At 47.5% G+C, this 27,567-nt stretch overlaps 1 protein-coding gene across 3 annotated transcripts in view; it reads right to left on the bottom strand.

Moving 5' to 3' along the window:
* The window catches only part of SLC12A8 (solute carrier family 12 member 8), a 59,431-nt gene that overhangs the window by 20,009 nt on the left and 11,855 nt on the right, over positions 1–27,567 (bottom strand). For 2 of the 3 annotated variants that reach the window (XM_030488321.1, XM_030488322.1), the window contains exons 4-6: positions 25,712–25,903; positions 23,238–23,469; positions 6,132–6,245 (exon numbers count right to left, since the gene is read on the bottom strand). In XM_030488321.1, coding sequence (XP_030344181.1) covers positions 6,132–6,245; positions 23,238–23,469; positions 25,712–25,903 — 538 coding nt within the window. The remainder of the gene's footprint in view (positions 1–6,131; positions 6,246–23,237; positions 23,470–25,711; positions 25,904–27,567) is intronic. The other variant, XM_030488324.1, reaches the window with a different exon arrangement.

Below are 27,567 nucleotides of genomic sequence, written 5' to 3'. Positions count from 1 at the left end.
CTGCCAAGTCCAGCAGTCATTCCTCATTTTCAGAGGGCACAAGACTGATGAAGGCTCCCAGGCTGCACATCTGAGTGACGACAGCTCTAAAGCAGTGGCACCCCATTGCATTTTAAAACTCAAACATAGATTGCTGCTTAGAAGAGTTTTCTCCCTTGACAAAGGGTAGACAGGAGCCATGGGATAAATCCCAGAGAAAAGGGGGCAAGCCCAGCCCAGCCCAGCCAGATGGATGCCTTCCCTACAGACCATGGCTACTGATAGACTGACAATAGGGAGCAAGAGTTGGGTTGCTAATCCAGGAACAGGGGCTCATCTCCCTGCTCTGTCCCAAGCTTTACTGTGCATCTTTACAGCTCCATGTCCCTGTCTGCTCGATGGGAACTGTAACACTCCCTCTCCTCACTGCGTTGCCATGAGGAGAGCATGTTAACGAGCACAAGGCACTCACATGTTGCCAAACACATTGGCGAAGCATCCAGAGCTTTATTTATTTATTATTAATATTTTTCCTTGATCATCTTTTCTCTCCCCCTTGACCATTCCACTCAGCAACCATCTTTTTCTGTCCTCCTCTCCACCACAGAGCCAGAGCCCCAGCAGCCACTCCCTGGTCCCGATGAGCTCCTGGCATTCCCCAGCTCCTGGAAGAGCTGTCTTCCAGATTCAGAGAAGATTTAAATCCTTGACACCATACCGAAAACATTAGAAGTCAAAATGAGTTCTTAATTTTCTCCTGGCAGACTATTCTGTGGATGTACTTCTAAACAGTCCTGCTAAAAGCCCATCAACTGGTGTGCTTTCCCCCAGATAAGGCTTCCAAGCGCTGTCCAAGCACTGCTCCTTTTAAACAGCTACACAATAGGCTTACAGGGAGATGAGAAAAGTTAGGAAGGCAGAAGTCCATGGAAATGGTCACAAACATCATGCTGCATGAAGTGTCTATGAAGCCCTCTTCGGTGGTATGCTACTTTGCAATTCAGGGGCAAAGCAGAAAGCTAAGAATACTCTGAATTTTTTTTCCAAAGGGAACAAACTATTGTCAGGACAGCTATTAATCTCATGTGCCTCTTGGCCAAGTTTCCCAAACATCTAGCACCACCTCTAAATCTTCTAGCTTGAGTTTGACTCACCTCTTCCTCATCCAAACTCCTGCCTCAGCAAAGCACGGAGGAAACACCAAAATGGGGTTTGCTCGATGGGATATGAAAAAAGCTGAAGACATGTGAGTCATCAGCACAGCGACGACTGCACAGCCCAGGCCGCCTCTCTGCCTCGCTCCACAGACCCACGTGTATTCAGGAGCAGCCAGGAGATGACCTGCCAGAGCCCACATAAACAGGATCTTGACACCGATGCCTGACCTCCTGCCTGGCAGCAGCTAGGGGTCAACCCAGGCCAGTGCACACCATTAGCTTCTGTCAGGATCTCCAGAAGGTCACCAGAGTCTCATAGCTTCCACTGCCAAAGGCCAAGGCCACCATAGAGGGAACCAACAGAGACATTCTCAGCCACTCAGGCCAAAGCCATCCTCTCTGTGCTGCAAGTGCATCTCTGACCTGACCAGTACAAAAGTATGGACAATCTCATAGTACAGATGTATGGACAATGCCAAAGCCACCTGTCCACCATCACTCAAAAAGTAATTCTCCAGATAGGATGAGAGCTGACAAAGAGCAGTACTGAGAAGGTCTTTTGTGAGCAGCAGACCGACCACCCCACTTTTCAATGAAAGGACAACCTGGTTAGTTATCAAAAAAACCTAAACAATCTTCATCACCCATAGCCTCTGTCACCTACTGCCAAAGAACTGGTCTGACTTGTGGGTAGCCATAAACAGCCTTTCCAGAGACTCTAGCTACTCAACAGAAGAAAAACCCTACACTTGCATATAAAATTCAACAGTATAGAGAAGCTGGGACATTCCTTCCTCCAGACACAGACCTGTCCCTAGGGAAATGACCAATCTATTCTGAACTCAAGCAATCATATCTGCAGATTGTCCATGGAGAAAATTATCCATCTCTCTGTTTCAATGAGATAGCAGGCTGGATTTTCCACACTGTCTATTATCTCGGAGAGCAGCAGATAATGACAAAGCTTCTGGACAAGGAAGCATGAAAAAAACGGTCAACTCAGCCAGGAAATTATAGCTGAGACAGTCTGTACATTGCTGCTATTCCCAGCATAACCCAGTCCTGGGCATCATCCAAGGGCCGGATATGTGCACAAGGGGACCACCTACATTGTACGTTAGGCACAACCATCACCACCAGCTCTGGCTTCTAACTCCATCAGCCATGGTTTATAACTGTAGATATGACTACCTGCAAACACCCAGCGCATTTTCCAGTGAATTTACTATAGAATGTAAAAGGGGTTTTTTTTTGTTTTTTTGGTTTTTTTTGTTTTTTTTTTTTAATTCACCCAAGCCATGAAGAATGGAAAATCTTAGATAACTGTAGCTAATTGTTTTAAAGGGCCAAATTCTCCACTGATGTAAGCTGGCAGCTCTCTATTGACTTCAATGGAGTTGTGCCAGTTTACATCATCTGATAACTTAGCCCAAAACTTCTAAATCCATTTGCTGTCATTTTGCAAGTGCCAAATATGGTTTATTTCAGAACTGGTTTCAGTACAATGATATTTTCCACTAACACCACTTCAAAAATCATCTTACTTTCTTGTAGCACATGACAACACACTTCTTTCATTAGACAGGAAACCTCAGGGATTTAGCAGAAAAACATTCTCTGCACAACAGAAACGACATGTAATTTCATTTTAAAAGTGCATTGACAGTTGCATGGCTGCTGCTAGGAGCTGCACATGGGCAGGCAGCTCCCCAGACTCCTTCCCCATGCAAAGCCCTGGTTAGATGGGCTGCTGGGTGTTCACATATCACAATGCAGCAGCAAAGCATGTGCATCAAGAAGGTGTTTACAAACACACAGGAAAACATCTGGTTAATGCACGGAATCTCTATCTGGGTTATGTTCTCATCCTGCATAGCAAGTATGTTAGTCTTTTTGATTGAAGATGAAAAATACAAGACTTCCATGCCCATTCACTCCCATTTAAGCCAGCTCTAGAGGTATGTTTTGGAATACTCAGCTACTTCTCGATTATTAAATGACAAACTTGGGGGAATAAAGCCAGCTGCACCGCCCATCCAGCTGAAATGGCTTAAACAGCTATTACCCAGGAAGTAAACAGACCAGCCTCTGCTTCCTACTGCTCAACCATAAAACTGGGATAACTTCACTTGTGTTGCTGGAGTTGTATCAATAAAATACAGAGAAACAGAGAAAACAACCCAACCTGGAGCAAAACAATCCAAGGAGGATGCTCATAGGAGGCAGCATGTCGCTACCGGTCTTCAAAAGCCGGCATGACCACCCCATCCCCTGCAGCTGAAGCACACACCCAGCTGTTCCTCCTGCCCATTCAGTCCCATCAAGGGTCTCCCCGCAGGTCCTGCTCCCCTATCCTGAAGTGGCTGCCCCTCTTTGCTTTTACAGCTACCAGCCAGTGTTTCTGAAGTTTCCATTTCACTGCTATTTCTGGTGGTAAAGGGCAACTTAAACCCACTTTTCAGTACATCTCAGAGACCAAACTTAAATCAGTTGAATTCAAATAAGCATTTCAGAGGGAGAGGAAAGAGCTTATCCCAAAGAGATCAAAACAGTTTCACTTCAAAGAGGAACATTTCATACCAGAAAGGCCCAAACATCTTGTTTCACAATTTCCTAAACATTTTTTTAAAAACCTTTGTTATTAAAACAGCATCTTAGATTGTAAACTAGCATATGCTAAAAATTAAAAAGAGTAAACAGAACATTTATTTATTAAAGATAAACAGAACATTTTTTGGGGTCAAACAAATGTTTCAAACTGGCTCGAAGTAACCCCTCAAAACTAAACAACATATTGTTTCGCTGCAACTCTCCCCAAATTTCTGTTAATACAAAGGATTTCACTTCCAGTGCTCCAGCTGTGTCACTGCAGGGGTTCTAGCAGAGACAGGTACCACTTGGGGATGGTGGGGGCAGGAGCAGGAGCAGAGGCTGGAGGTGATAACCTGGGAGTGATGTTCACATGCCCCTGCCATTCCCTTTCATGTAGAGTGACTGGGGTCTGACACAGCCACTCGCTCGCAATCTACATCACGCTGCCCGCCCTGCATCAGAGGCACTGGCAATCCTATTGCGTCTCTCCAGCCTGCTATTAATTCTGCTGCCAAACCCATCCCTGAAGTGTCATCTTCTAACTCGTAGACCGCCTGTCCTGCTGGTGGGCTCGGGCTGCATCCAGGAAACACCTGCAATGCAGTGGAAAGCAGCTCTGCTCCAGCATATGGGACTTTGAGAAACCCAGGGTCCCCTCTGCAGCCCTAGCATCACACCCCCATCGTGCAGAAGGCAAGCTAAGCCAGCATGGGTCAGATGAGGCATGGGGGAACCAGCCCTCACCCATTGCCCCAGCTCTGGGAGATGTGAGCTTTATTCCCAGACCTTCTGAAATTGCACTGGGCTCCCCAGTTGTGTTCTGCAGTAGAGAAGTCTTGATGCCCACCGTAAATAATTCTTAAGCACATCACAAGTTCTTTCATATAGAGCACTGAACACAACCCTATGTTTTATGAGGCTCCTGAACTCCACAGTGCTACAAACAGCAATAACGAGAGCAATAGCAATGTTATATGGTACCACTGGCACTGCTAATCCAAAGGAATAACTTAAATCCCATAAATAACCAAGCAATTAGAACGCATGAAAAAGCTGTGCAGCAACCAAAGTAATTATACATCAGCCCAAACTGTATTTTCAGAGAACGTTTACTGGTATTACTACTGGTATTACTACTGCTAACTAACAAAGCAACAGGCTGCCAGGGCTTTAAATAAATTATATCTATTAGCTTTGGCATTCTTCCTAGCAGCCAAGCATTAGCAGTGATGAAGAACCATCTAACATGGCTAATCATTGCAATTTTCTGCACGGCTTTGTCATAACTATTCCTCTTCTATAACCAGGGAGCTGGAAAAAACTGCTTTCCGGCATCAGAAGCAGGGCTCATGAGAAAGGTCTCTTTCTTTGGCTGGGGGACTCGCTTGGACCAGGTAGAAAGGACAAAACAACTTCTCCATGGTGCCAATAGTTCAGGCAGGTGAGTTTTCCAGGAGGACGTCTACAGCAAGGCAATAGCCAGCCTCATAAGCTGGGAGAGAGGATTTCAAAGGCAAATTTGAAGTCCTGCACTAGATGCACCTGACAAATGATGACTTCTGCCACCAGACCATTCCTCCGGTCCCATCTGTTTCACAAAACCCTTTATTTTGTCTCTCTGTACCACAGCAATTCTATGAACAACTTCCAGTGAGTTGCTTCGAGCTAATCCTCTGAAAATTCATTCTGTAATCCAAGGATTCATTGCTATGGAAACTGCTTATAATCGGTACTTTTTATAGCTTAAAAAACCCAGTATCAACAAAAGGTATTGTAACTCCAGTTAATAGTTATTTTATTCCCACTGGAGAGTGCCAGCTTTGGAAAGTGGACGTGGATCTTCCTGGTAATTTAAGGGAATGAATAACATGAAAGCATCCAATTAAGCTGATAAATGTGAGCTCTGCTACCATGGAAAGATGCACCTGACACTGCAGAGCAGTGGGCCAGTACCCTGAGCAATGGCATCAGCCCTGCTTGGCATCTGCCTGACGTAAGGAAAGCCCTCCTGTGCTCTTCCCATCCTCCCAATGCAATCAAGTCACACAGCTTATCTAATAAGATAGATCAGCCCTTTTACAAAGGCTTGATACCTTGTGGCCTGCTAGCATTGGCGAGCAAGCAGTGCTTGAGCCTCTTCCTTGGCATGGAAGGATTTATACCATCCCATCAACCCATAGAGTTGTCCAGCAGTTTCTAACCACAGAGAGACAGAAGAGTGCATTCATGTGAACAAAACAAGACTCTGCAAAATTTGAGGTGCTGGAAGAAAGTCTAAGCATTTTTAATCGACCACGAGTCTGCTACGGCTGAGAACGGTCCCACTCACCTTGTGGTTGTTTCTGCTCATGTCCAAGATGTGACTGTGGAGGGAAAGAGGGGGAGGATAAAACTTCACTGTACCTGTGGCAGCTGGGAAAAACACTCCAAACACAGTGAAGAAGGACTCCCCCTGGCTGTAGTCTGGCATCGTGTTGTTGAACATAAGCTCTTCAGAGTAGCCGACGAAGCCATGTTCTGCAAAGACACACAGCGTAAGAGGAGAAACCACAGGGAGTGCAGGAGATCCTCCAGAGTGCTCTCGGCAACCACCCACCCTCTAAACACATGCAACACCAGTGGCTGTTTCCTGGGACAGTTTGAAAGGATGAATGTCAACTTATTCGGTGGAGGGAGAAGGCAGAGAAGAGGTCAGTGTGGTTACAAGGGCACAAATGCCAGGGAAAGGTGCAGCAGTGCAGGCCAGCACATCGAGAGGCACCACCAGGCTGGGCAGCTCTCGCCAAGCCGGAACACGGATCATACCGAGTCCTGGCTGCAAGCAAGGAGGACACTTCCTGTAAAACCTGTCCACTGCAGTGATCAGCTAGTATTTATGCTCATTTATCCATGCCACTTTAATCCTCTTTCCAAATAGAGCAAAATTATGCAGGCATAAGACAACTGCATCCCTGGGCAAGACCTCACACTGTATCCCAGTCTTGTGTTTCTGCCAGTCAAGCTCCTGTACAGACAAGATCTGAGATGGGCCCATGCTGTGAAGCTGCTACCAACACATCCAGTTTATATATTGGTTGTCAATGAGGCCAGAGCCAATAAAGCCAGTTTGTTGTAGGATGGGCTCTCCTCTACAAGATGGGTTTCCCAGTGGAGAAGGAATAAGGTGCTCTAAAACTGCCCACTGCCACATTGTGCACTTACTCTCCCAATGCCATTGCTCTCTTGTTCCTGCGTTATCGTCCCCAAACCAGACTAAACATGGGAATGTGCATCACGACCAGCTTCCCCCTTCCCAAATCTTCGGCAGATGTTTGTCATGGTGCAACAAGGAGCAAATGCCAAGACCTTGGACCAACTTCTGCCAGGTGTTTCCAAGGTCATATACACACACCGGCTTTACTTTCCAAACAAAAAGTTTTACAGAAGATGGGAGAAGGGGGGAAAGCAATGGGCAGGTTATCAACATCATGAAACTGGTTTACTGGGTATGTAATGGAGGATCCTGCTCCCTCGCTTCACATTAGAAAGACAAGTCAAATTCATTCACAAACCTGGATTTGTTAGGAGTAGTTGAGCCCAGCACTTGACATGCTGACTGGGCATTAATTAGGAATGGGTTTAGATGCTTACAGGACAAAAGGTAAGTCATGAAAGCAGGAATTACAGAATTCATGATACATCTATGAAATTAATGATTTCATTTTCAACAGATGACACTGCTTTTTAATGGCATATCTCAATCTGTGGAAACATCTCCTGCCTGTCAGTAATCCAAATGCTCATGCCAGCTGGGGGTGGGAGGTAAGCAAACTCGGTTCATTTTTTTCTCCTGCCACTCCAGTCTATTTCCACAAGACATGTGACTGCAGTAACTTGAATTTTCTCATTAGCAGGCAGGATGTTGTTTATGGCTGCACAGGGTGATGGCCAGAAATTATAAAAAGACTCCATCAAAGCTGTCCCATGCCTCAAAGACAACATTAATGATGTTTGGACAATAGATTAAACTGGAAAACTAAATCAGAGCTCTGAGTGAAAGACATATCCATTTAAAGTCTCAGAATATAACTAACCACAGAGCTTTGAAGTTGCCACAGAAAAAAACCCTATAGATAATCAAAAGTTTCCTACTACATCTGCATTCACTGTGTTGCCCAAACATGGATGGAAACACACTGATAGAAGAGGTCTCCTGCTGCTAGGCTTTTTAAAAGCACCAGCCATCTTCACTAGGAACAAATCCCACATGAGATTTAAAGGGAATAAGCTCAGCTCAACACACTGATCTCTGGACCTCACAGATGTCCACAGAAAGTGCAGCTTCGGGAGAAATAAAGGGGGGATTTGTGTAGACCGTATGTTCCCACTAGACCAGACTTGAGCTCCTTCAACTGGAATTCATGCACACAATGGCATGGCACATGGGCTGGCTGCAAAGCTCCCAACAAACTGCTTGAGGAAAAGTTTGGTCCCTGGCCAAGAGTTTTTCAGAAAGTATGTGCTCCTCATAGAAATTTTAGTGTTTCATTAATGAAACAAAAGGAATGGGTGAAATACTCATCTCACCCCAAGGAGATCTGCAGACCTTCTCCAACCTTTGCTCTGTAGCAGCCGCATCAAATATATCTATGTCACTCTTGACGAATGTTTGCCCCACCGATTCTTAAAAGCCTCCTGTGAAGTGGGCTCTAGCCTCTCTTGGTGGCTTACTCTCATATATTCCCATCTCTATCATTTCAGTTTTCCCTACTGTCTAACCAAAATCACCCTGTCTGAAGTTCATGATGCTATTTCTTGCCTGATCCATAAGCTATTTGCATTTTTTAATAGTGTCCTTTCACTTACTGGAAACAGTCCCCATCCTGTACTGGCATAGTTGATGGTTTCTGCCAGGCTGTAGGACTTTGTCTTCATCAAACCACAGATCACCCTTTTCACACCACTTTCCCGGCTTGTCTGAGGTCATCTGGAAGTCTGACCCTCTCAGTGAGGGTGCTGTAAGCCCTTCCCAGCTGGATGTCACCTGCAAACTGAATCTTCATGTTCTCTTTTCCATCACCCAAGCAGTTAAAGAAAGTACCAAATAACACTAAGCCATAACCAGACCCTTGCAGAACCTCACCAGGCACAGCGTCCTGCTTCACAAGTGAACCATCTCCAACCCTGGTCCTCCAACTGGGTTTTGGGGCTCTATAATTCAACAATGGGCTGACCCATGCACTTTGGGTGCCCCATGTCTCCTTCCTCATGCAAAAAGCCAAGTATACAATCAGACTACATTTTCTGTGATACCATTTTGGCCATACCATGGCCAAACAGAGATCGTGAGACCCAAGAGTCTAACACCTAACCTGCACCTCTGTGCATCTAACCCCTATTAATCTTAAGAAACCAAATGATCCCTTGTCCTCCATCCATTTGTCTGCTGTTGCCTTTCCCACTTTAGTCCCCCAAATGTAAATTTTGGGTAGAAGAAACAAAGCCCAAAACCATGGCAAATGTCACGGGAATCACAGAAAACAACAGTGTGGATTTGCTGAAAGAGGCACAGGATGTACCTACAACTCTAGCCCACTTCTGCTTCCTTTCCTCACTGCTCTGGCAGGCGAGAGGAAGCCCAGCCACTCCACATTTCCCTTTATACAGAACCAGGAGCTTTCTTGTCTCATTAAAGAAAAATTCATCCAGAAGTTACTTGTTATTGAAACCTCATTCCTCAGTCAGTCACCCTACCTATGAAGCAAATCTCACATCCCTTTTGATCTGTTTTACACCAGGATTTACAATTGCCATTGGTTTAAGCAAGCTATCAGCACGCGACCGTGGAGCTGAGAACACCACACTGTATCTCCTGGCTGCCCCCATGCCTGCGACCAGAGCGACTCATCTGTGACCTTTCAGCTGTCATATTAGCAGGACTAATTGTAGCTGACGGGGCAATTGGGCTGAAAATCATCCAAAACAAAACAGGAATCGGCAACTGAGACCAATCGGTTAAACCAACAGAGCACTCGGCCAGTTGTTCACAGAGTCAATTATCCACATCCCATTGAAAGTGCACTTCAAAAGGACGAGCTTCGGAAGGAGGAGGGAAGGAAATGTGATAGGGTCTATATTTGGTACCCTGATCTCCAAACAAGGCAAGATCGTTCTATTAGTTTTTTTAATTCTTCTTCTTTTTTGTAAGAGGATCTTTTCCTCCAGCTTACTGCTGGGTACCTGAGGAGATCCAAGCCAGATCCCTTCCTCCTCGCCCATTACAAAGTGTTTGTCTGACAAATTTTGCTCTCAATTACTATATGCAAGCCCACAGCCCCTAAATCCTGCCTTTAATGATCCTGCTCTCGGCTGGCTTGCAGAGGGCTGGAGCTGAAGGGCTATAAACAGTCTTCCCAGATTCATGCTAGAAGGAAAATAATCCAGTTCCTTCTCTGTGCCATATCAACCTTATGGGAAACGCACAATAAAGATGGTATCAATTTATTTTCATCATTAGATACTCAATAAAGAGCAGGCTAATAATGGGTTTCTCACATGGTGGAGCTGAAGTAAATAAACAGGGGAAAAAATTGACTTAGAGCAACATCTGAATTATTCCTGTGATTTCTGACAAAAGAAGTCCTTCCAGGTGACCTTATTAAAATGATGAAATTAACAATAAAAAACACCTAGTGAGTTTCAAATGGAAGAGCTTCCAGGACGAAGATCCTCCATTCACAGGCACAGGGGGACCCCAGCGGGCTGCAGATCAGCCTGACGCAGGCGGAGGAGGAGGAGGATGCCCAGGATTCAGACATTCCCCAGCCACCACAGGTGCTTGGGAGGAGGTACTGGCCTTCACCTGGTTGCCACCACTGCATCCCCTGTTTGCCCCAGCTGGTTTCCATATTTGAGTTTTTCTTGCACTTTCTGCCACCTCTCGCCCCATGGAAGAGGATGAAAGCAGCTGAGGAGGTTTTCAGCACTCAGGACACCCCTTAGCCGGGTGGCCCCTCCATGAAGCCCAGGGTTTCGGAGCAGGCTCAAGGAGGTTGAAGAAGGGGCATGAGGCGAAGCCGTGGTTATACGGGGTCAGGCCATTATGCAACGGCACAGAGGACGACGGTGCTGCCAAGTTCCAGGCAACCTGGAGCTCATTACAGATTAGTCAAGTCTTGGCCAAATTCAATAAGCCTGTTCACAAGCTTAAGGTTAAGTAAACCCTGGCACCGAGGCAGGGGCTAAATAATGCAAAAATGGAAAACCACCTTAAGAAACAGCTCTCTGAAGACGGTCACGTATTGCACTCTGCTTGTGATTAGAGATTTTAATTACGAAGGTGAATGCTGAAGGCTTAAAATGGTGAGATTTTTTTCCTTTTCCTAAATAAATAAGTCCACACGTTCCTGCCTAGAAGGTACTTGCTGAGACTTGCTTTCAGGGGAACAGCTGGAAGTGTTTGTCTTGCAGCATATTTCCCAGGTCTGACCCCAGCATTTTCAGGATCCTGTGTGATGTAAGATATGGAGGGCCAAAGAGCAATTATATATTGCTGGCATAATTCTCTCTCTCTTTCCCATTTCTTCTTCCATCTCTAAACCCTCCTGGCATAAGCTCTAAAATCCAGTCATTCCATTTGGACACCAGTCCAAGAGGATGTCCAGAGTAGGGTCCCAGTGCAGGCGCTGGAGATAGCTGGACACACCAGTGTAGAGAAAACTGGAATGGCCCTCACAGCCTGGTCCCACAGCTGCCATCTCACCCGAACACACGTCTCCGCAGTAAGACAAAGTTTCACTCCGCACCAGCCACCTGCTTGCTTTTTCCTCCTCCAAACTCTAAGCTGAGGGCAAGGTACAAGCCCAGGACTTTGGGGCAAGTCTTGGTGGGCAAGTCAAGCCCTGTCAGGTCAGTAACTCCTAGAAGTTGTGGTCTATCAGGTGACTGTTGGATGGCCTAAACCAAATTAACTTTTACCTAGGTTGAAGTGCTCTACAGCAGGGAAGGAATGACATTCTCCCTCCAAAAGCCCTTGGAATACTAATTCTTCCCCTCCCAGCACAAGTTAATCAATGGATGGCCTGGTGGTCTACAAACTCACCAAAACATGCTTACTATCCATAGCCTATCACATCGTCACTTGCCAAGGGAAAGACAGGCGCACCTGACTTTAATGAAGCAACATTTTGATGCCAAACCACCAGCAGCAATAGGGTTTTCATCATCTCCATGTGCAACTGCATACACACAGGATTAACTATCCACATAGAAACTGTGGATGTGAAGAGATGTAAACAAAGCCATGACTGTTGTACAAACCCCATGGTCTTTTTATCCTTGTGTTCCCCCCATACCATGCAGATCCTAAAATCTAATTTGAGGTAACAAGCAGCAGCAGGGTCCTCTGACACAACAGCTCTGAATGATGCTCTGCACTGACACAGCCATGCTCCAGATGGCTCTGGACTTCCCTAGTGAAGGGGGTACTCACACGTGCCAGAGAACGATGTGGGTATGGCTGACCGCAACCACAGCTCAGCAATACCATGCAACACAGCCAATGAAAGTCACCAAAACCAGTGCACTTCTCCAGCGGATTAGCATCACCAAAGAGGCATGAAAAGGGCACCAGGGTCATGAATAACCCTTGAATCACCTTTCCCAACAGAATAAAAAAATCAATCAAAGCAGTGCAGTCACAAGCCCTGTGCCTTTGCATCCCTCCATGTACACGCTTGGCTTCCTGTGTTTGGGCTTGTTTAACACTGACATTAACAATCACATTTCCAAGGCTCTTCCAAGGCTGGGCCACTTCTGCAGCCATGCCTTTACAACCTCCCAGATCCAGCTCCTGAGGTCCTACCAATATTTTTTCCCAGCCAAGTCCAATGCTGCCGCTGCTACTCCCAGGTGCTGCCCCACTGCTGCCAGCCTGCTACAGGGCAGATGGAGGCAGAGATCTATGAGAAAAATGTGGAAAGGTTGGGAAGGAAAAGAGTGAGAGAGAAGCAGAGGTGGAGGTGGACAAAGGACAGTATGGTGGGTGTTCTGTGCTACCAGTCCACTGCTCAACTTGCTGTGAGATGAATGAACAGACTTTCACCAGAAAGTCCCAGCCCTCTAGGAGACAGGGAACTGGTGAGTCATGAAAGCAAAGAGTGTTAAGAGGCAGAGCTGCACTGGCAGGCACAGAGAATAAACATGACCTTTGCTGAACCTGTACGGAGATACAAAAAATGCTTTAACATTTTCCAGGACATCTCCTGCTTCACCTTTGGATATACAAGTTTTGGCTGGAAGACTGGGAAGAAATAGAAGGAAAAGAGAAGAGCTGCAAGGGAGCATAGGTGGAGGAGAATGGGATGGACTGGAGAGAATCAATGTCTATTTCATGACACCACTGGACTCATCTACCCAGGGTACCACATTCACCAAACCCGGCTGTCCTTTTCTGCAGCCCCTGTGCAATGCGTGTGCCATGTGAGTCAGTGTGGATTAGTACACATTTCCTACGAGCCAGGAGCCCATCTGCTCCATGCTGGACTTGTGGGCAGCAGCATAGCTCCGTAGCTGGAGATGGGGTACGTGTAGCCCAGCCCAGACAGAGAAGAGCAAACACAAGACTTCTGATACCTGACCCTGCAAATTCACCCTCTGTTTGTCACAAATGACATCATTCCTTGGGTTTGTCTCAGTCCTCCAGGCCACATCCTACCTGCTGACAGCTCCCACAGCCTCAGTATTTCTGCTTTGAGAGTCTTAAACTAGGCGAAGTTAAAAATAGAGAGGAATGTCTGTGTTGAATGCATGCAGGTCAATGGTTATGCAGTGACAAAAATGCAATTACAATGATAGAACGTGGCCACACTGACGGATCAGTGCAGAAAGATGGCAGAGCATCTGCTCAAGCTGCCAGGGCACTGACAGATGGGTAATGCAGGAGCTTCCCACCTCCTGCTCTACCCCACCCCAATCCATGCCACTGCAGGCAGCCCTAAACACAAAGTACTAGGAAGGAGGTAAGAATGGGAAGGGACTAAATTCCCTCTGTAATTTCATCCCTAAATCCCAGTTAAACACATTTACAATCAAAATAGCTCAGAGCAATCACAGACCCTAAGCCACAGGCAGCAGGCGTGAGAGTAGCAGCTCGGCTGCTGCTGTTTCCCCACATGGCAGGATGGTGCCAGCTGAACATTAAGTGCTGGATGCCTTAGCCAGCACCTCACCATGCCTTGCTGGCCACAGCAAGAGTGTCCCCAAAAATGGCAAACCAAAGCTGAGCAGCATCAGGCAGCCTGGGGCAGGGAGAGGAGACCATTGCTCTTTTTCCACTTATGGCAAACAAATAAGCTCCTATTGTATCACTAGCACTAGGGAGATGGTTTCATAAATTAGGACAAACAGCACACATTTCAAATTCATCAGAGCTGCAAGTAGCAAAAAGTAGACAGGTTTTTGTGGAAAAAAAATGGTAAGAGGGGATAGGAAGAAATGGATCAGAGCAATTTTAAAGAAAGAAGGCAAGAAGTTCCCTTGCCCAAGATGTTCTCTGCACCCATAATAAGCCTGGCAAACCCAAAATGAGAGATTATGTAAAGTCTGTAATTGAAGGAGTGAAAGCCACAGTTAAAACAATCTAAAAAGGCCAAGCCCTGAGAAAGGCAACTCGAATCCCTTATCTTTTGATGGAAAAGAATGTGCTCCCTGAGATTAATGACGTGTTTACCCGAAAGGAAATCACCGCCCTTCTGAAGCAGCGAGTGTTTGTTCCTCCCAAGTCCCTGTTTTCTGCTCCAGAGCTGATCTCCCAAACCTCCTGTTTAAAGTCAACACACAATACGGCTTCCTGCTGCCATGGGCTCCGAGGGATCCCACCATTAACCCTCTCCCAAAAAACCACTCTCCACCGCACCTGCCCATCCCTGCTACCACTGGCAGGGAAGAAAACAGGGTATTTAGATCATGCTTAGAGCACCGGCATGGAGACAGGCATCACACCAGTGGCTGCCAGTGACCTTGCTGCAGGGCAGGGAATCACCCCCATGCATAAATATTTCTCAGTCGAGCTGACACATTATCAAGAGTGGAGACTGACAGCGCTGCCGAGGGGAAGCACTCACGGTCTGTTTTCCCGTCTTGCTCTTCTCCAAAGCCTCTGAGGGCAGCAGGCGACCTCTTCTCAAGTTGCTCAGGGTTTTGGCAGTGCACCCTGCAGACTGGCTTGCGAAGAGGTTTAACACCAGCCAGTGCAATGGTCTGCCATGTTTCGGAAGGCATGGAGAAACACGGGATTTGTGCACTGAAAACCCTCGAGTGAGCAAGAAAGTCTAGAGCAGAAGTGCCAGGGGGTGATCTGCAAAAACCCCACTCACTGGCCATCAGTCCTTTGCATACGTGACAAGCCCACGTATTCACATGCTCCCCCTCTGGCAAATGCACCCTCAGTAAATGCACTCACGGTCCATCCCTGATTTTCCTCATGGAGCACCCCAGCCATGAGAGCCATCAGGTCACAAGCATCCTCCTCTCCCTAAAGCCAATAGACCTGCAATAAAGGATGCTGGCCAACACCTAAAAATAGCACAAAAGGCAGAATAAACAAAGGCAGCTGCTTAAATCTGTCTCTGACATTCATATTGAGCTAAGAGGGCAATTTTCACTTGCAGGATACCATCAGCTCTCTCAGATCATGAAGCAGCCTGCACTCTCCCTGACCTCTCCCCAGACACATCACATCTCCTGTGGGACTGGGCTAGCTGGGAGGAAACGCTAGTTTCTGCCCAACTCCCCATGTGCCTGCATTATCTTCACCTCAGCTTCTCAGCAGGACGGAGAAGTGGAAAACCATGGGCGTACACAGAGCACACACAGAGCCTGAAACTGCCCACACAGGCAGATCCTCATCATGGAAGCCCAGCGCCTCAGCACTGCTTAAATAAAGGAAAACTTAGGAATGTGCCTGTGGAAGTAGCTTGTAGAGCTGTTTGGCACTTATTCTATCTCTACAGGTTGGTGGGGTTTAATTACTTTTTGGGGGGAAAAAAAAGGGGCAAAAAATTGATGTTTTCTGCAGGTGGAAAATCTGAAATTTTGGTTAGGAGAAAAAAAGGAAGAGATTTTAACATGGGTATTTCAACTTTACAAAGTCTACTTATGTCTTGTATTATTTATATATAAAGCTAAGCACCAGACTTGCCATAATATATAAAATCCTTCCATTACTATTTTATTTTTTGATGTGGTATTTGCTACCTGGTTTGTTCAGCAGTATTCAAACCAGCCAGCAGAAATGGTTTTATTCATTACAAAGAGGATGAGAAGTAAAACGTCTCTTGCTCCATCCTTTTCTAGGAATACAGTTTGCATCAATAGGATATTATTATTAATTATAGAGCGGTATTTCTTGGAAGTCATGCCCAGAGTCCCTGGTTGTGGGAGGCTCTGCAGAACTTCTCTGATGAAAACCCCAGCCCTGATTAACCAGAATTTAGGCTGAGTCAAGTCACGACAATTGGAGGAAAATGAATGGCAGTTAAATGGCAGCAGTGATGACACACATCCTTTGGAGACGTTGGGGTCACCTTCTTTCTAACTCGGGCTACTCCATGTACTGCTTGGGACAAAGTCCAGTCCATGTCGATCAAATTCCATCTTTCAAAAGAAATCAGTTAACCAAAATGTAGCATAATCCATCAGACCCTGCCATGGTCTACAGAGTCTTCTGCCATATGTGACTAGAGCATCCTGCACTTCCGAGTTATGGATATATTATCCAAATGACCGTGGTATTTCAAAAGAAAACTATTCCGTGTGTTAGTTTTTTGAATCTGTGCCCAAAGCAATCATTTGATTTTACTTTTGGGAGGTTTTCATTACCCTCTATGTAACACGCAAAGCTACAACTTTAAGTCTAGCTTCAGACTGCAAATCAAACTGAAAATCAGTGTTTGATTTTGGAAAGGTTGAGCAAAATGTTGTGACTTGAAAGGATTTTTGTTGTTGTTGTTGTTTGAAACTATTAATTGAATTCGGTTTAAATCAGAGAACAAATTTTCTCTACCAAAATCACATTTTTCAATGAATGCATTTCCCCTTGGAGTAGAAAAGAAAACCAGCAAGAATCACTGGGCCACCATCCAGGTCAATGAAGGTACAACAAGGCTAAAAATCTCTTACCTATAGCCAAAAAAGGCCAAAAATTGTTAACACAAGTCAGCAGAGAAGAGGATGAGCAGTAGATAAGAACCCATGTCCCACACAAAGTTTTCTCTTTAGCCTAGGAGAGGAATGCAAACTAGAAGCGAAGTGGCTGGAGAAAGAATCTAATATCTAGAAATTATCTTCATAAATTAAATCCCTAAATAAGGAAAGATGATTCAGGGCACAGCTGAACTGTGACTGGAATTAAACACTGGGGGAATGAAAAAAGAGGAGGTAAAATATCACCGTAATTTGAAAAGAATTATGTAGTGGCACCAAAAAAAAAAAGAGAAAAAAAGATGGATGCAATTAAATAAAGCTATCCCATTTAAATACAGCAACAGGGAGAGATGGAGAGATTATGGGATTATACATATCTTCTTCAAGCCGGTAGGTTTTATTAGGTCTCTAGCATTAAACAACTTGCTGCTGAACAGAAGGCCTGCACGGGAGGTTTTATGGGTGGAGCAGGTGGGGAAAGCCCATGTGAAGGCAGCCCCTAGCAGGGGACAAAGTGAGCTGAGGAATTTCAGGGTTTATTTACAAGCTCTAGGAAGATGAGTTTAGCATTGCCTTGTGGGAAAACAGCAAAGAAATTAAAGATTAAATCAACTGTGTACAAAATCTTCTGCATAAATCAGGAGCAGTGTTACCTACTGAGCGAGTTTAAACCTGCGACAACCTCAGCAAACCCCCTCCTGATCCAGGGATGGACCCGGGCCAGCCCAGCCCTGACAGCACTGCGCAGTGGCATGCTTTAGGGGGCCACATGAGGCCAGGACCCTCCTCATCCTCAGCAGCACGTGGCCGAGGGCAGTTTGCTCCTGTGCCCCATGTGACCGCTGATACGGCGCAGCCCAGAGAAGACTGAGGAGCACAAGAGGTCTTCCAAGCAAGGGGGTTTAATGCAGAAAGGAAAGATATCAGCTGGTCCCCAAGTGCTCAAGAGACCCAAAGGCGTTGGCTGCAGGAAAGAGGGGTTAGGCTGAGATAAAGCAACTAGAGCAGAGCCCCCAAGGACATAGCGGAGAATCCACCACTGCACATCTGTAAGAACAGGTTAGATGCAAATGGCATCCCCAGCACAGCCTGGCTGTTGCAGGAGGGCAGGAACCTGCAGGCCCTGAGCTCTCCTCCCCTCCTCCTTACCTACCTCCTGGGAGATGCTTCAGGGCAGTGGGCTCAGAAATCCTGCCTGGCCCCAGTGGAACAGGGGCACAGGGATGCCAGCCCCGGCCCCCAGCGAGCAGCAGCTGTACCAACACCCTGAGCATCTGCCAACAGGCGAGACCACTGCTCCTCAACAAAGTCCTACTGCCAGCTGTCCTCCAGTGAGGAAACACCGTGAAAACCTACTTACAAACGGGGCGGCAGAGTGGAACCCCACAGGAAAGTTATAGCTCAACCTAATTAGTATTTATTTTTTAATAAACTGCTTTAAATGCCTACTTCAGAGTGGCTGGGCAGAGTGGTGCAGCTTTCCTCTCGCTATCTAAATAAGGCCCCTAACAATGTTATCACTTTTCAAAACACATCTGTCCCGCAGCTCCTAGCCCAGACAATTGGCAGGTAACCAGTTAATAAATGTCTTCGCCAGACTGTTGAATAGGCTGGCCCTGGCTCAAGAGTGATGTCAGGGCTATTCAATGCACTATAATTGGAAAAACCTGGGGAAAGCAATCCTGTGTTTTTTAATAAATAAAGACCGCATTAGCAGCCCTCTGCTTTTATTCACCATGGTGTCTACCTCGTTCGGTAGCACAGTGGGATTTTTTTCTACTGCTGCTCGCTCAGTGATTTCTACTTGGAATTTAGTGCCAGTTTCCAGATGTGTCTCAGGCCAGGAAGCCAGCAATCAGCCTGGATAAAGCCTCTGGGATTAGCTTCAGATCATCTTCTGACACACACATCCTTCCTGCACCCTCTCCTATGAGATTTGGGCACACCCCTTGTGCCCAAAAATAAAATAAAACAACCCAGAGCTGAGCAAAAGCCCCTGATTAGGATGCTTAGATCACTTTCATGTTAAATATGTGGGAATATATTTAATTAATTCAATCCATCAAAGTCCCCAAGGCACTGTTTGAGGGATCTTTACATCACCAGTGTTTATATACATATATCACTTTAATGACTGCAGGTTCCCTGTCTGCTGGAGCAGCCTCAGGTGAAGCTCATCTCCCACAGCTCCTCGCCAGGGGTACCTACAGAAAAGCATCAGCTCCCCTGGCTTGCCAAGGAGAGTGAATCCTCCAAAGGACTCACCCTCGGAGGAAGAAGCGAGGATGATGATAAATTGATAAATGAGTTTTCTGGGCTCTGTGTGAGCATCCTTGGGAAGCTAAACCCCAAGCTGGTGACATGAAGGATGTGGTTTGCATGGAAAATAATCCCAAGCAGAAGCATCCTGACAGAAACATGCCTTTCAAACCTCCGTGCATCCCTGAGAAACAAATTACCCAGTTTTCCCAGCCCAGAGGAAAGAGCTCAGCCCCACGCAGCCAGGCTCCACGCTTGCCCCAGCCACATGGTATGTGCTGCAGGATAAGGGGGGTCCCAGCCCAAGGGGACCCAGTTATTGAATTGCCAACAAAATAATGTATTTCTTTTTCCCACCAGGCATTTAAGAGGCTGTTGATGGGCCCCTTCTGCTCCTGTTGCGATTCCTTTCATCTCTCCAACAAAGCACCACCAAATTAACACCAGCCCTCCTCCCAGCATTCACCCCCATCCATGCACTCCCGCAGCCGCTCTGCTGTAACAGGGCACCTGAGAGCCACTGCCAAACAGGAAAGCAGGCGCCTAATTGAAAGGGAGTATTTGGGAGTCACCCTACACAAAAATTAGCAGAGATATGCTAGGAAAATAAAAGAGTGGGCATTAACAGTGGGCTTATCTTCTTTTTCCGTGACTCTAATGTTCGGGATGTGAAGAGGCCAAAAAGTTTCACATACTGTTCTGAGGAGTTGGTCACGGAGAGGAGCATCATCCTCTTCTTTGTGTTCACTGCTCCCACCAAAATAACTCAGGCTGATTTTTTGGTACAGACCTCCAGAACCGAAATGCAAGCCAAGAAAACTCTGCATTGCCACTATGCAATTTTATAGCAAGTGCTGGGTGTTCTTACTACAGGTTAAGTCAAGTGCTGCCTGGTTTCAAGCCACCTATGTTAAATCTGGTAAAATCAGTAAGTTGTGCCTAGGGAGAAAGAGAATATGTATGTTTCCTGGCCCATGGAAGGAGCACAGGGGTCTCCATTTCTGGAGGTGGGACTGAATTTTAAGGTGAGTGGCCAGAGATGGCTCAAGGAGGCTGGTTTCCAGACAGCACAAGGAGCCCCTCTCCCTGCTACCGACCCCTTGCCAACATCCCAGCCCAGGACCATGCCTGTCCTCAGGGAAAGTGCAGCTGGGGCCAAGAGGAGAATTTAGGATTAACTCCACAAAATCAGCCAGTCCCACCCCACCCTGCAGGCAGCCCGCAGAAAGGAGCAAAAGCCCTCGGGGCCAGGCAGAGGGACTCTACAGCCTGGCAGGGAGCAGGCAGGCCTGCCTGCAGTCTCATTGGGGTCGACAGCACTGGAGCACTCCCGGAACTCCAGTGTCTACTGGAGCCACTCAGCTCCTCCAGCCCCAGCTCTGGGCTCCAGAAGCCCGGCCGGTTCTCAGAGCGGGAACAAGCCACAGCAATAGAGAGAAAGCAAATTAAAACAAGGAGAAAAAGCAGCGGGAAGCCCTGCCGAGAAGCGCCCTTTTGTGTAAACATGCTCTGTCCTCAGACTAAAAATAAAGGCAAACCACAGGAAGGGAGTGAGTGCTTGGACAATATCCGATTTGGTGTGTGCCTGGGTGTGAGCTGAGGGAATGGGGAGAAGAGCAGGGGACTCCACCCAGCGCAACCACACAAAGGCAGCCGTTTAAGACCTTCAAGATGGACAGGCATTCCTAGAGATTACTTAAATCCAAATAACTGCTGCTTGGCAGATGCTCAGTCCTTTGGTATGCGCACAGCACTTGGAAATGTAAGTGAGGGAAAAGGCTGCCATGGCAGGAGAAGGAAAGGCAGGATGACTGCATGAGGCCTGTTTTACAGGTTCAGAGGCCACAACCTGAGGCTGTGAACTGAAACCCCATGAACCTGTCATAAAACAAGAAAGCAACCCAGACAAGATGTCAGCTGAAATCTTTCCAGCTCACAGGCCCGTCCTCAAAAATGACCTCTCCCTGCATGCTGCCCTTCACGTCTCAGTTACCGCTGCAGCCAAAGAACCAAACCGCAAACAACTGCACGCACACGAGGGCTGCAGAGAGCTGATCAGTTGATTGCCCTCCCCAGAGGGGTCTCAAATGCTTCCCCAGGTGCTGGGCTCAGATGCAGCGGACCCTGCCATTGCCATCAGCCGACTCTCAAGGATGGAGCTTCACCGACACCTACCGCAGGCTCCTTGCAGGAGGGATGCTTTGCTGACTAGCCCAATCACACCCAAGAGACAAGCATCCATCCATGCCCTGCAGAAAGCATGCAAGGCACAGTGAGGAGGCTTCCTGAAGCCGAGTGCTCACCGTTGATGCTGACACACCACTCAGAGGCCTTCTGGGGAAATGCAGGACTTGGGAATAACCAACTCGCAACAGTTCTCTCACACAGAAGCGGTTTGCAGAAACGGAGAAACCCACAGCTCTACCCACCCACCCTTATTGCTGCAGATCCCACTGTACAGGCAGGGTTGCTCTGGGGTTCTGCTGTTTGGGGCTTGGATCTGGCCACCATCAGCCTGATGCTCTTCCACACACTGGAAACCCTCCTCTCTTTAACCAGCCACGGCTAAACTGCAGCATCTGCAATGCTCATCTGCCTTGTTTCCCTTCTTTTCTCTATTTTCTCACAGAAGATGACATGGTGCTCAGCAGTGGAAGAAATCAAAGATGACTACACTGACCACAACCTGGGCATGTTTCCCGATGACATTTGTACTCTAATTCTCTCCTCCTGACCCCATGTTCACCTTCCTACTACCAAGTCTCACCCCGAGTATTCATTTTCTCTCTACTAATGGAAAGGTCTCTAGGTCCACATTAAAGGTCTCCTCTGAGCACAACTGAAATGCAAACTCCCCTATTTCCTTTAGAAAACAACTTCCTATGAAACACAGCTGTTTGGAGCAGGTCAGTGGCTTTCTCTGCAAAAACACACCACACTGAGCTCAACCGTCCTCCCTTCGTCTTCCTTTACAAGTGTCTACTGAGACTTTCACCAGCTTCCATTTGGGGCATTTCTTACATGCTAAATATAAAATGCAAACACCTTTCCAGGAGGCTCTCTCCAAGAGGGGTGTAGCAGCTTCTGTCCCCACCCCACCAGCCTCGCACCCTGGACCGGCAGCACAAAGTAACACAGCAGCAGGAACACAGCTGAGCCATTGCTGCTGTGAACGTGTACGTGACCCACCGGCTCGGCAACTGAATCCCACCTGTGAATCAAAACTGAAGATCTTTCCTTTAAACCAACTTCAACAAGTTGCTCACAACCCCCTAAGGTGCTGCCGGACACAGGGGAAGCCAAGAAAAAGGTGACACCTTCCGTTTACTCAGCTAATTACACCTCGTTATGGCTGGAGTGGCCACTGCAGGCACTCACCGCATCGAGGGATGTGTTTTGCAGGAAACACCTCTCCACCTCACGGGGATGAGGATGAAGGAGGGGAAGGGGTTCGGGGTACAAGCAGGGTTACAGATGGGAGCCCTGAATCTCCACCTTGCCCAAGCTGAAACTCCCGCTGCAGGCTGAAGTCGGGCTGGGGTTAATGCGGGAGACCTGCACCCACAGCTCCTTGAAATCCCAGGAGTCACCTGCCCAGCACACCTACCTCCCTCCTCGGCTCCCCAACATAGTCCTGCGCAGTGAATCCAGCCGTGTGCAGCCCAGCACAGCCTAAGTGACCTCAGGGGTCTCTGGGGAGAAGATCTTCTTAATGCCAAGTCACAATCCTCTGCTTTTATGAGCACAGTGCTTAACGCAGAATTAGCAGAAGGCTACAAAGAACGACTGCAAACGCATTCGGTCTCTGTTGTTAGCAAACCTCTGAGTGCAATATAAGTGTAACAACAGCACTCACTGAGAGTTCAATTCCCGAGGTTAAACACCTGAATTAATAAAACATCTTCAGTCATGCCCTGGAAATACTTACTCCTTGCAAAATTACAACTTGCCTCTAAAAGTTCAGTACCAAATGACAAGGGGCACATCTGGAATCACAAAGACACCTAAGGAGAAAACCCTGGGGGATTAACACCTCTTGATCCCAATGTGATGAACCCCCAATTTTACCTGGATCAAGGTGTGTAAAGGACCCGATGACAAAGTCCAGCGTTGAGACAGCCAGCAGGAAGAGCAGCAGGAGCTGGAGCCTGATGATCCACTTCACCCCAGCCAGGTTGATCCCCAGCAGGCCCAGCAAGACAGCCAGGGAGATCCCACGCACTGCCCAGATGTTGCTGAGGCTCAGGACATCTGCAATGGACTCTGCAAAGCCAGTGATGTACATGGCACCTGCAACGCACTGAAGGACAGAGTTCTGTGAGCGCCCCATGGGAGAACAAGGGATCCCCATCCACAGCTCCCATGCTGGGCTGGGGGCTCTCTGTTCAGACAGATAGATAGTTGTTATCACAATACAATCTTCAATGTTACTCTGGCCTACAGCGACTGAACCTTACTGCAGTGAGACAGCACGCTGCCAGAGCAGCATACCTACTGCCCAGGTAAACAGAGAAGCCTGGGCGCTAGGGCCAGCAGCCCACCGACCTCCCACTGGCTTTAAAATGTACCTTCCATTAATGCTCCAGGAGAAATCGCACTGGAGAAAAGGATGGGACAACCTCTAAGTTTCTTCCCTTTCTTCTGTTTCGCTGAAGGAAAGGGTCCTAGTCCAACACCTGCCTGAAGAACAGCAGTTTGCTTCCCCCTTCATTGCCTCCCATAGGTTATTTTTAACTCGCTGTTTAGTTTGGATGTAAAGTCTGATGTTTCACCAGCTCCCCATCTTGTTGCTGGAATGGAGCCCGCACTTGTGAGGAGAGTGCATTGTGCAAGCCGTGCCCCCTGAGCTCCCGGGAAAGCTGCTTGTTTGTCTTGCTGCAGGACATGTGCTGTGCCCAAGAGTCTGCAGGACGGGACACGTACAGGTCAGTCAGGCCTCAAACCCCACTGCAGGGCAGCAATCCTAAATACCAGGACATTTCCCTCCAGAGGTTCCCACTAGCTGACATTTCAGCAGCAACCCTTTCCAGTGCATGGCATCCCCGGCAAACCAGGTTGGGACACGCAGCTGCATGCTGGCATGGGTGGTGTGACCTCGGGTCCTGCAACCACACTATCCCTGTCCACAGACAAGGGATATGCAGCACGGCTCCACATCCCAGGAGGACAGCAAAGCCCAACTGGGTCTCAGTTCACCCTGGCCGATGCAGCAGGAGCCCATCTCTGCAGCAGCCCCAGGGCACTAAGCCACTTCTCACCACTCAAGGAAGGAGGCCAGTCATTGCCCAGGGAATGGAGACCAGACCAGTGAATGCCAGTCAGACCAGGGAATGGAGAATATCCCCATTTCTGCCTGGATTTGCCTTGTGTCAGAGGTTACAGCGCTCCATGAGCATCTTGTAGTGGCGGAGCAGCCTGCAGCTGGTGCAAAGCACTTTGGGCAGAAAGCAAGGCCAAAGAGAAGGGAAAGGCATCAGCTTTCAGGAGCAGGCGAAGCGTTCCAAGCAAGCTGCCAGCTCCCACCCCGCAGCCCCCGTCCGCATGGGATGCCTAGGCAGGGGCCGGGGCTGCCGCAGCTTTTACAACCCTCAGGACAGGCTGCAACCTGATTGCTTTCCCAGATGGGGTCCACTCGGAGAGCAAGAGCGGAAAATATGACAGGAAGGATTCTCATGTGTGGCCCATTTCCGTATCTTGGCTTGTAACTGTGTTCAGTTTGTATTTTATGGACACTTGCTTTTAACATGGAGTGAAAGGAGAAGAGGGGATTATTTTTGGTTTGGGGGTTGTTACGGGTTTTTGGAGATTGTTGTAAGCCAGTCAGTTAAAAACAAACCTCAATAAAAATGCTTCTCTGCTCAGCACATTTTATACTGTTCATAACATCTTTATGGGGGGAGGGGGTTGAGTTACTGCAGATTTAAGAGATTACTTTCCATTCTTTATGTTTACTACTTGTGTATTTCAGTGCTTCACCACCATGACGGCTCCTTGGGGCCTTTCAGAAAATCCAGAACTGACTTTTGGATTTCAAGAAGTCAATTAGCTGTGGCCCTTACCTCCTCCCATACCAGCTCCACTGCTGCTGACTCCTACAGGGAAGCAACCAAGGTTTACTAGTGCCTAAGGGCATGGGGAGCACGCCAAGGCCAACCTGCCAGCCCACAGCTGTTCACTGTGCTTTAGGTGGCCACCCTGGCCTCTCCCACCTCGGCTTAATTTCAGTCTCCCACCAGCAAGGGCATGTCCTGGCAATGGGAGTAATTGGGGATGAGGGGGCATGTTCCACACAGTTTGCTTGCTCAGCCAGCCAGTTCCTCCACCGTTGTGACCCATGCCAGGCAGTGTATTGCCATGTGCAGGCTTGCTCTTGGGGAGCACAGTGGGGCTGAATGCCCGAGGTGCTCTCCCATGCTGTCCAGCATGGTGCAGCATTACTCAGATTTTACTTGGAGCATTGCTTCCTGCAGCAGGAAAGCACAAGATTAATATCTGCATTGCAAAGTTTCCAAATCTTCTTTAAATAATTTTTTTTTCATTACCTGGCCGAAAATATAAAGGAGGCCAATGGTGCCCCCTACTTGACCGCCAAGGACAGTAGAAATCATGGAGTAGACCCCTCCACTTCCGACGCTGCACTTCTCACACACCCCAATTCCAGATAAGACTGTCACCAGAGCAACCAGGATGACAAAGGACACCAGAAACATGCCCATTACAATGCCAGTGTTTCCCTGGAATGGGGGGGGAAAAAAGTCAAATTAAGATCAACTCACACCAACTCTGTTGAGACAGAAAAAGGACCTACCTGCTTCTAGTCACTAGTTTCCTTTGACTCTGGAGTCATTACAGATTAAAAGAAACACACATACACACCCCTACTTATCTAAATAATGTAACTGATTGCCAAATTCACAGTTCCTATTGGCACTCATTTGAAGAAGGCCTGTCTTGTCCTGGGGCTGCCTGACCTTTGCATAAGCAGGTTCTGCTTTGTGACCAGGCTCCTGCATGAATCACTGGTTTTGTGCTCTGGTTTAAAAAGAGCGAGTTCAAACAATTCAGTCACCATGGGCAGGGGATCACTACCTATTTGCATGCTTTAGAATGACATGCTTGAAAAAGAGCACTTTTGTAACAAAAAGCAGTTTCAAAATTGAACCTCTGGGGTTTGTGACAGCTGATTTATTAACAGCACCAAGCTCGCGTTTTAATTTTTCACAACATTTACCTGTGAAAGCTCTGATCCTCCCAAACAATGAGATACCAAAGAACAAAACCCCAGAAGCAACGCAGCGTGGAAGATAAATAACCCTCTCGTAAACCAGTGCGCACTGGCCCTTATCTACAGGACGTATGCCGAGCAGCAGGTGGCTCTTGCTCTCCCTGTGCTCAGGGCAGTCTCCTGCAGAGGATTCAGCCCCACTGAATGAAACCCCAATGCTTCCTGCGTGGGGCAGAGGGACGGCACCGGGAGGAGACAGTGCACCAGCCACAGGCTCACCATGAGGTGAAGAGCCAAAGCCTCTGAACAAACCCAGCCGCAAGTCCCTGTTGGCAGCTTTATGCACCAGCATAACCCGGATATTGGGGGTCCAGTTTGCCATTTAGGTCAGATCTTCAGAAAGAGAAGGCATTCAGTACCTCCAAAAGCATTTAAGCACCTCTTTGGCGCTTGGGACCTTCCAGCCCTCTTGCACACAGCTCTAATTTATTTTCCAGAGTCGAAAGTTTTCCATCCCTCGTGCTGCAGCCCACCTTCCCCTGCAGAGAAACCGCTCAGCCCAGCACACAGTGATTCCAACTGTACGATCAGAAATCTCCTCCAGTGCCCAGCGCTCCATTAATGCCTGGCCTCCCCTCCTCTGCCTTTACTCATATTACAGGCCAAGTCCACATCCTCCTTTTCAACCTTGCTCCAGCAGTGCTCGTTTCTGAGGTCATGCTAGCCTTGATGGGGTTTGTTTATCACCAGCACTAAAAGGCTGCTTTCCAGCTTTGGGGTGGGCTGAAATCCCAGGGATTTTTTCTTTTCTCTTTTTTGTGAAACAACAGAAAACATATCCAGGATGTTGCTATCATCAGAAGATCCTATTTTGGTTCAGCATCCTGCTGCCTTTGATAGGGGCATTATCTGGTCAGTAGGGAACAGAGCCAAAGTTTGTTATAAGTGCAGCTGCTGGCTGGGTCAGCACCACAGCCTGCTATGACCCAATACTACTCTTTAAAAGGACAATTGTTCTTTTTCTTCAACAGCTTACCCTCAGGTTAAAAGGGTTAATAAATCTGACACGTGTCAGAAAAGGAAATAAAAAAGCAAAGCACACATACACAGACATACACGTAACCTTGGGCTCTTCCCAAATCTGCTGGTGGCACCAGGCTATGTCAGCAGCTA

This window comes from Strigops habroptila, chromosome 5 (assembly GCF_004027225.2).
Source record: "Strigops habroptila isolate Jane chromosome 5, bStrHab1.2.pri, whole genome shotgun sequence".
In the NCBI taxonomy this organism is placed as follows: Eukaryota; Metazoa; Chordata; class Aves; order Psittaciformes; family Psittacidae; genus Strigops; species Strigops habroptila.
Note: the sequence above shows the minus strand (reverse complement) of the source record. Positions and strands in the feature narration are given on the sequence as shown.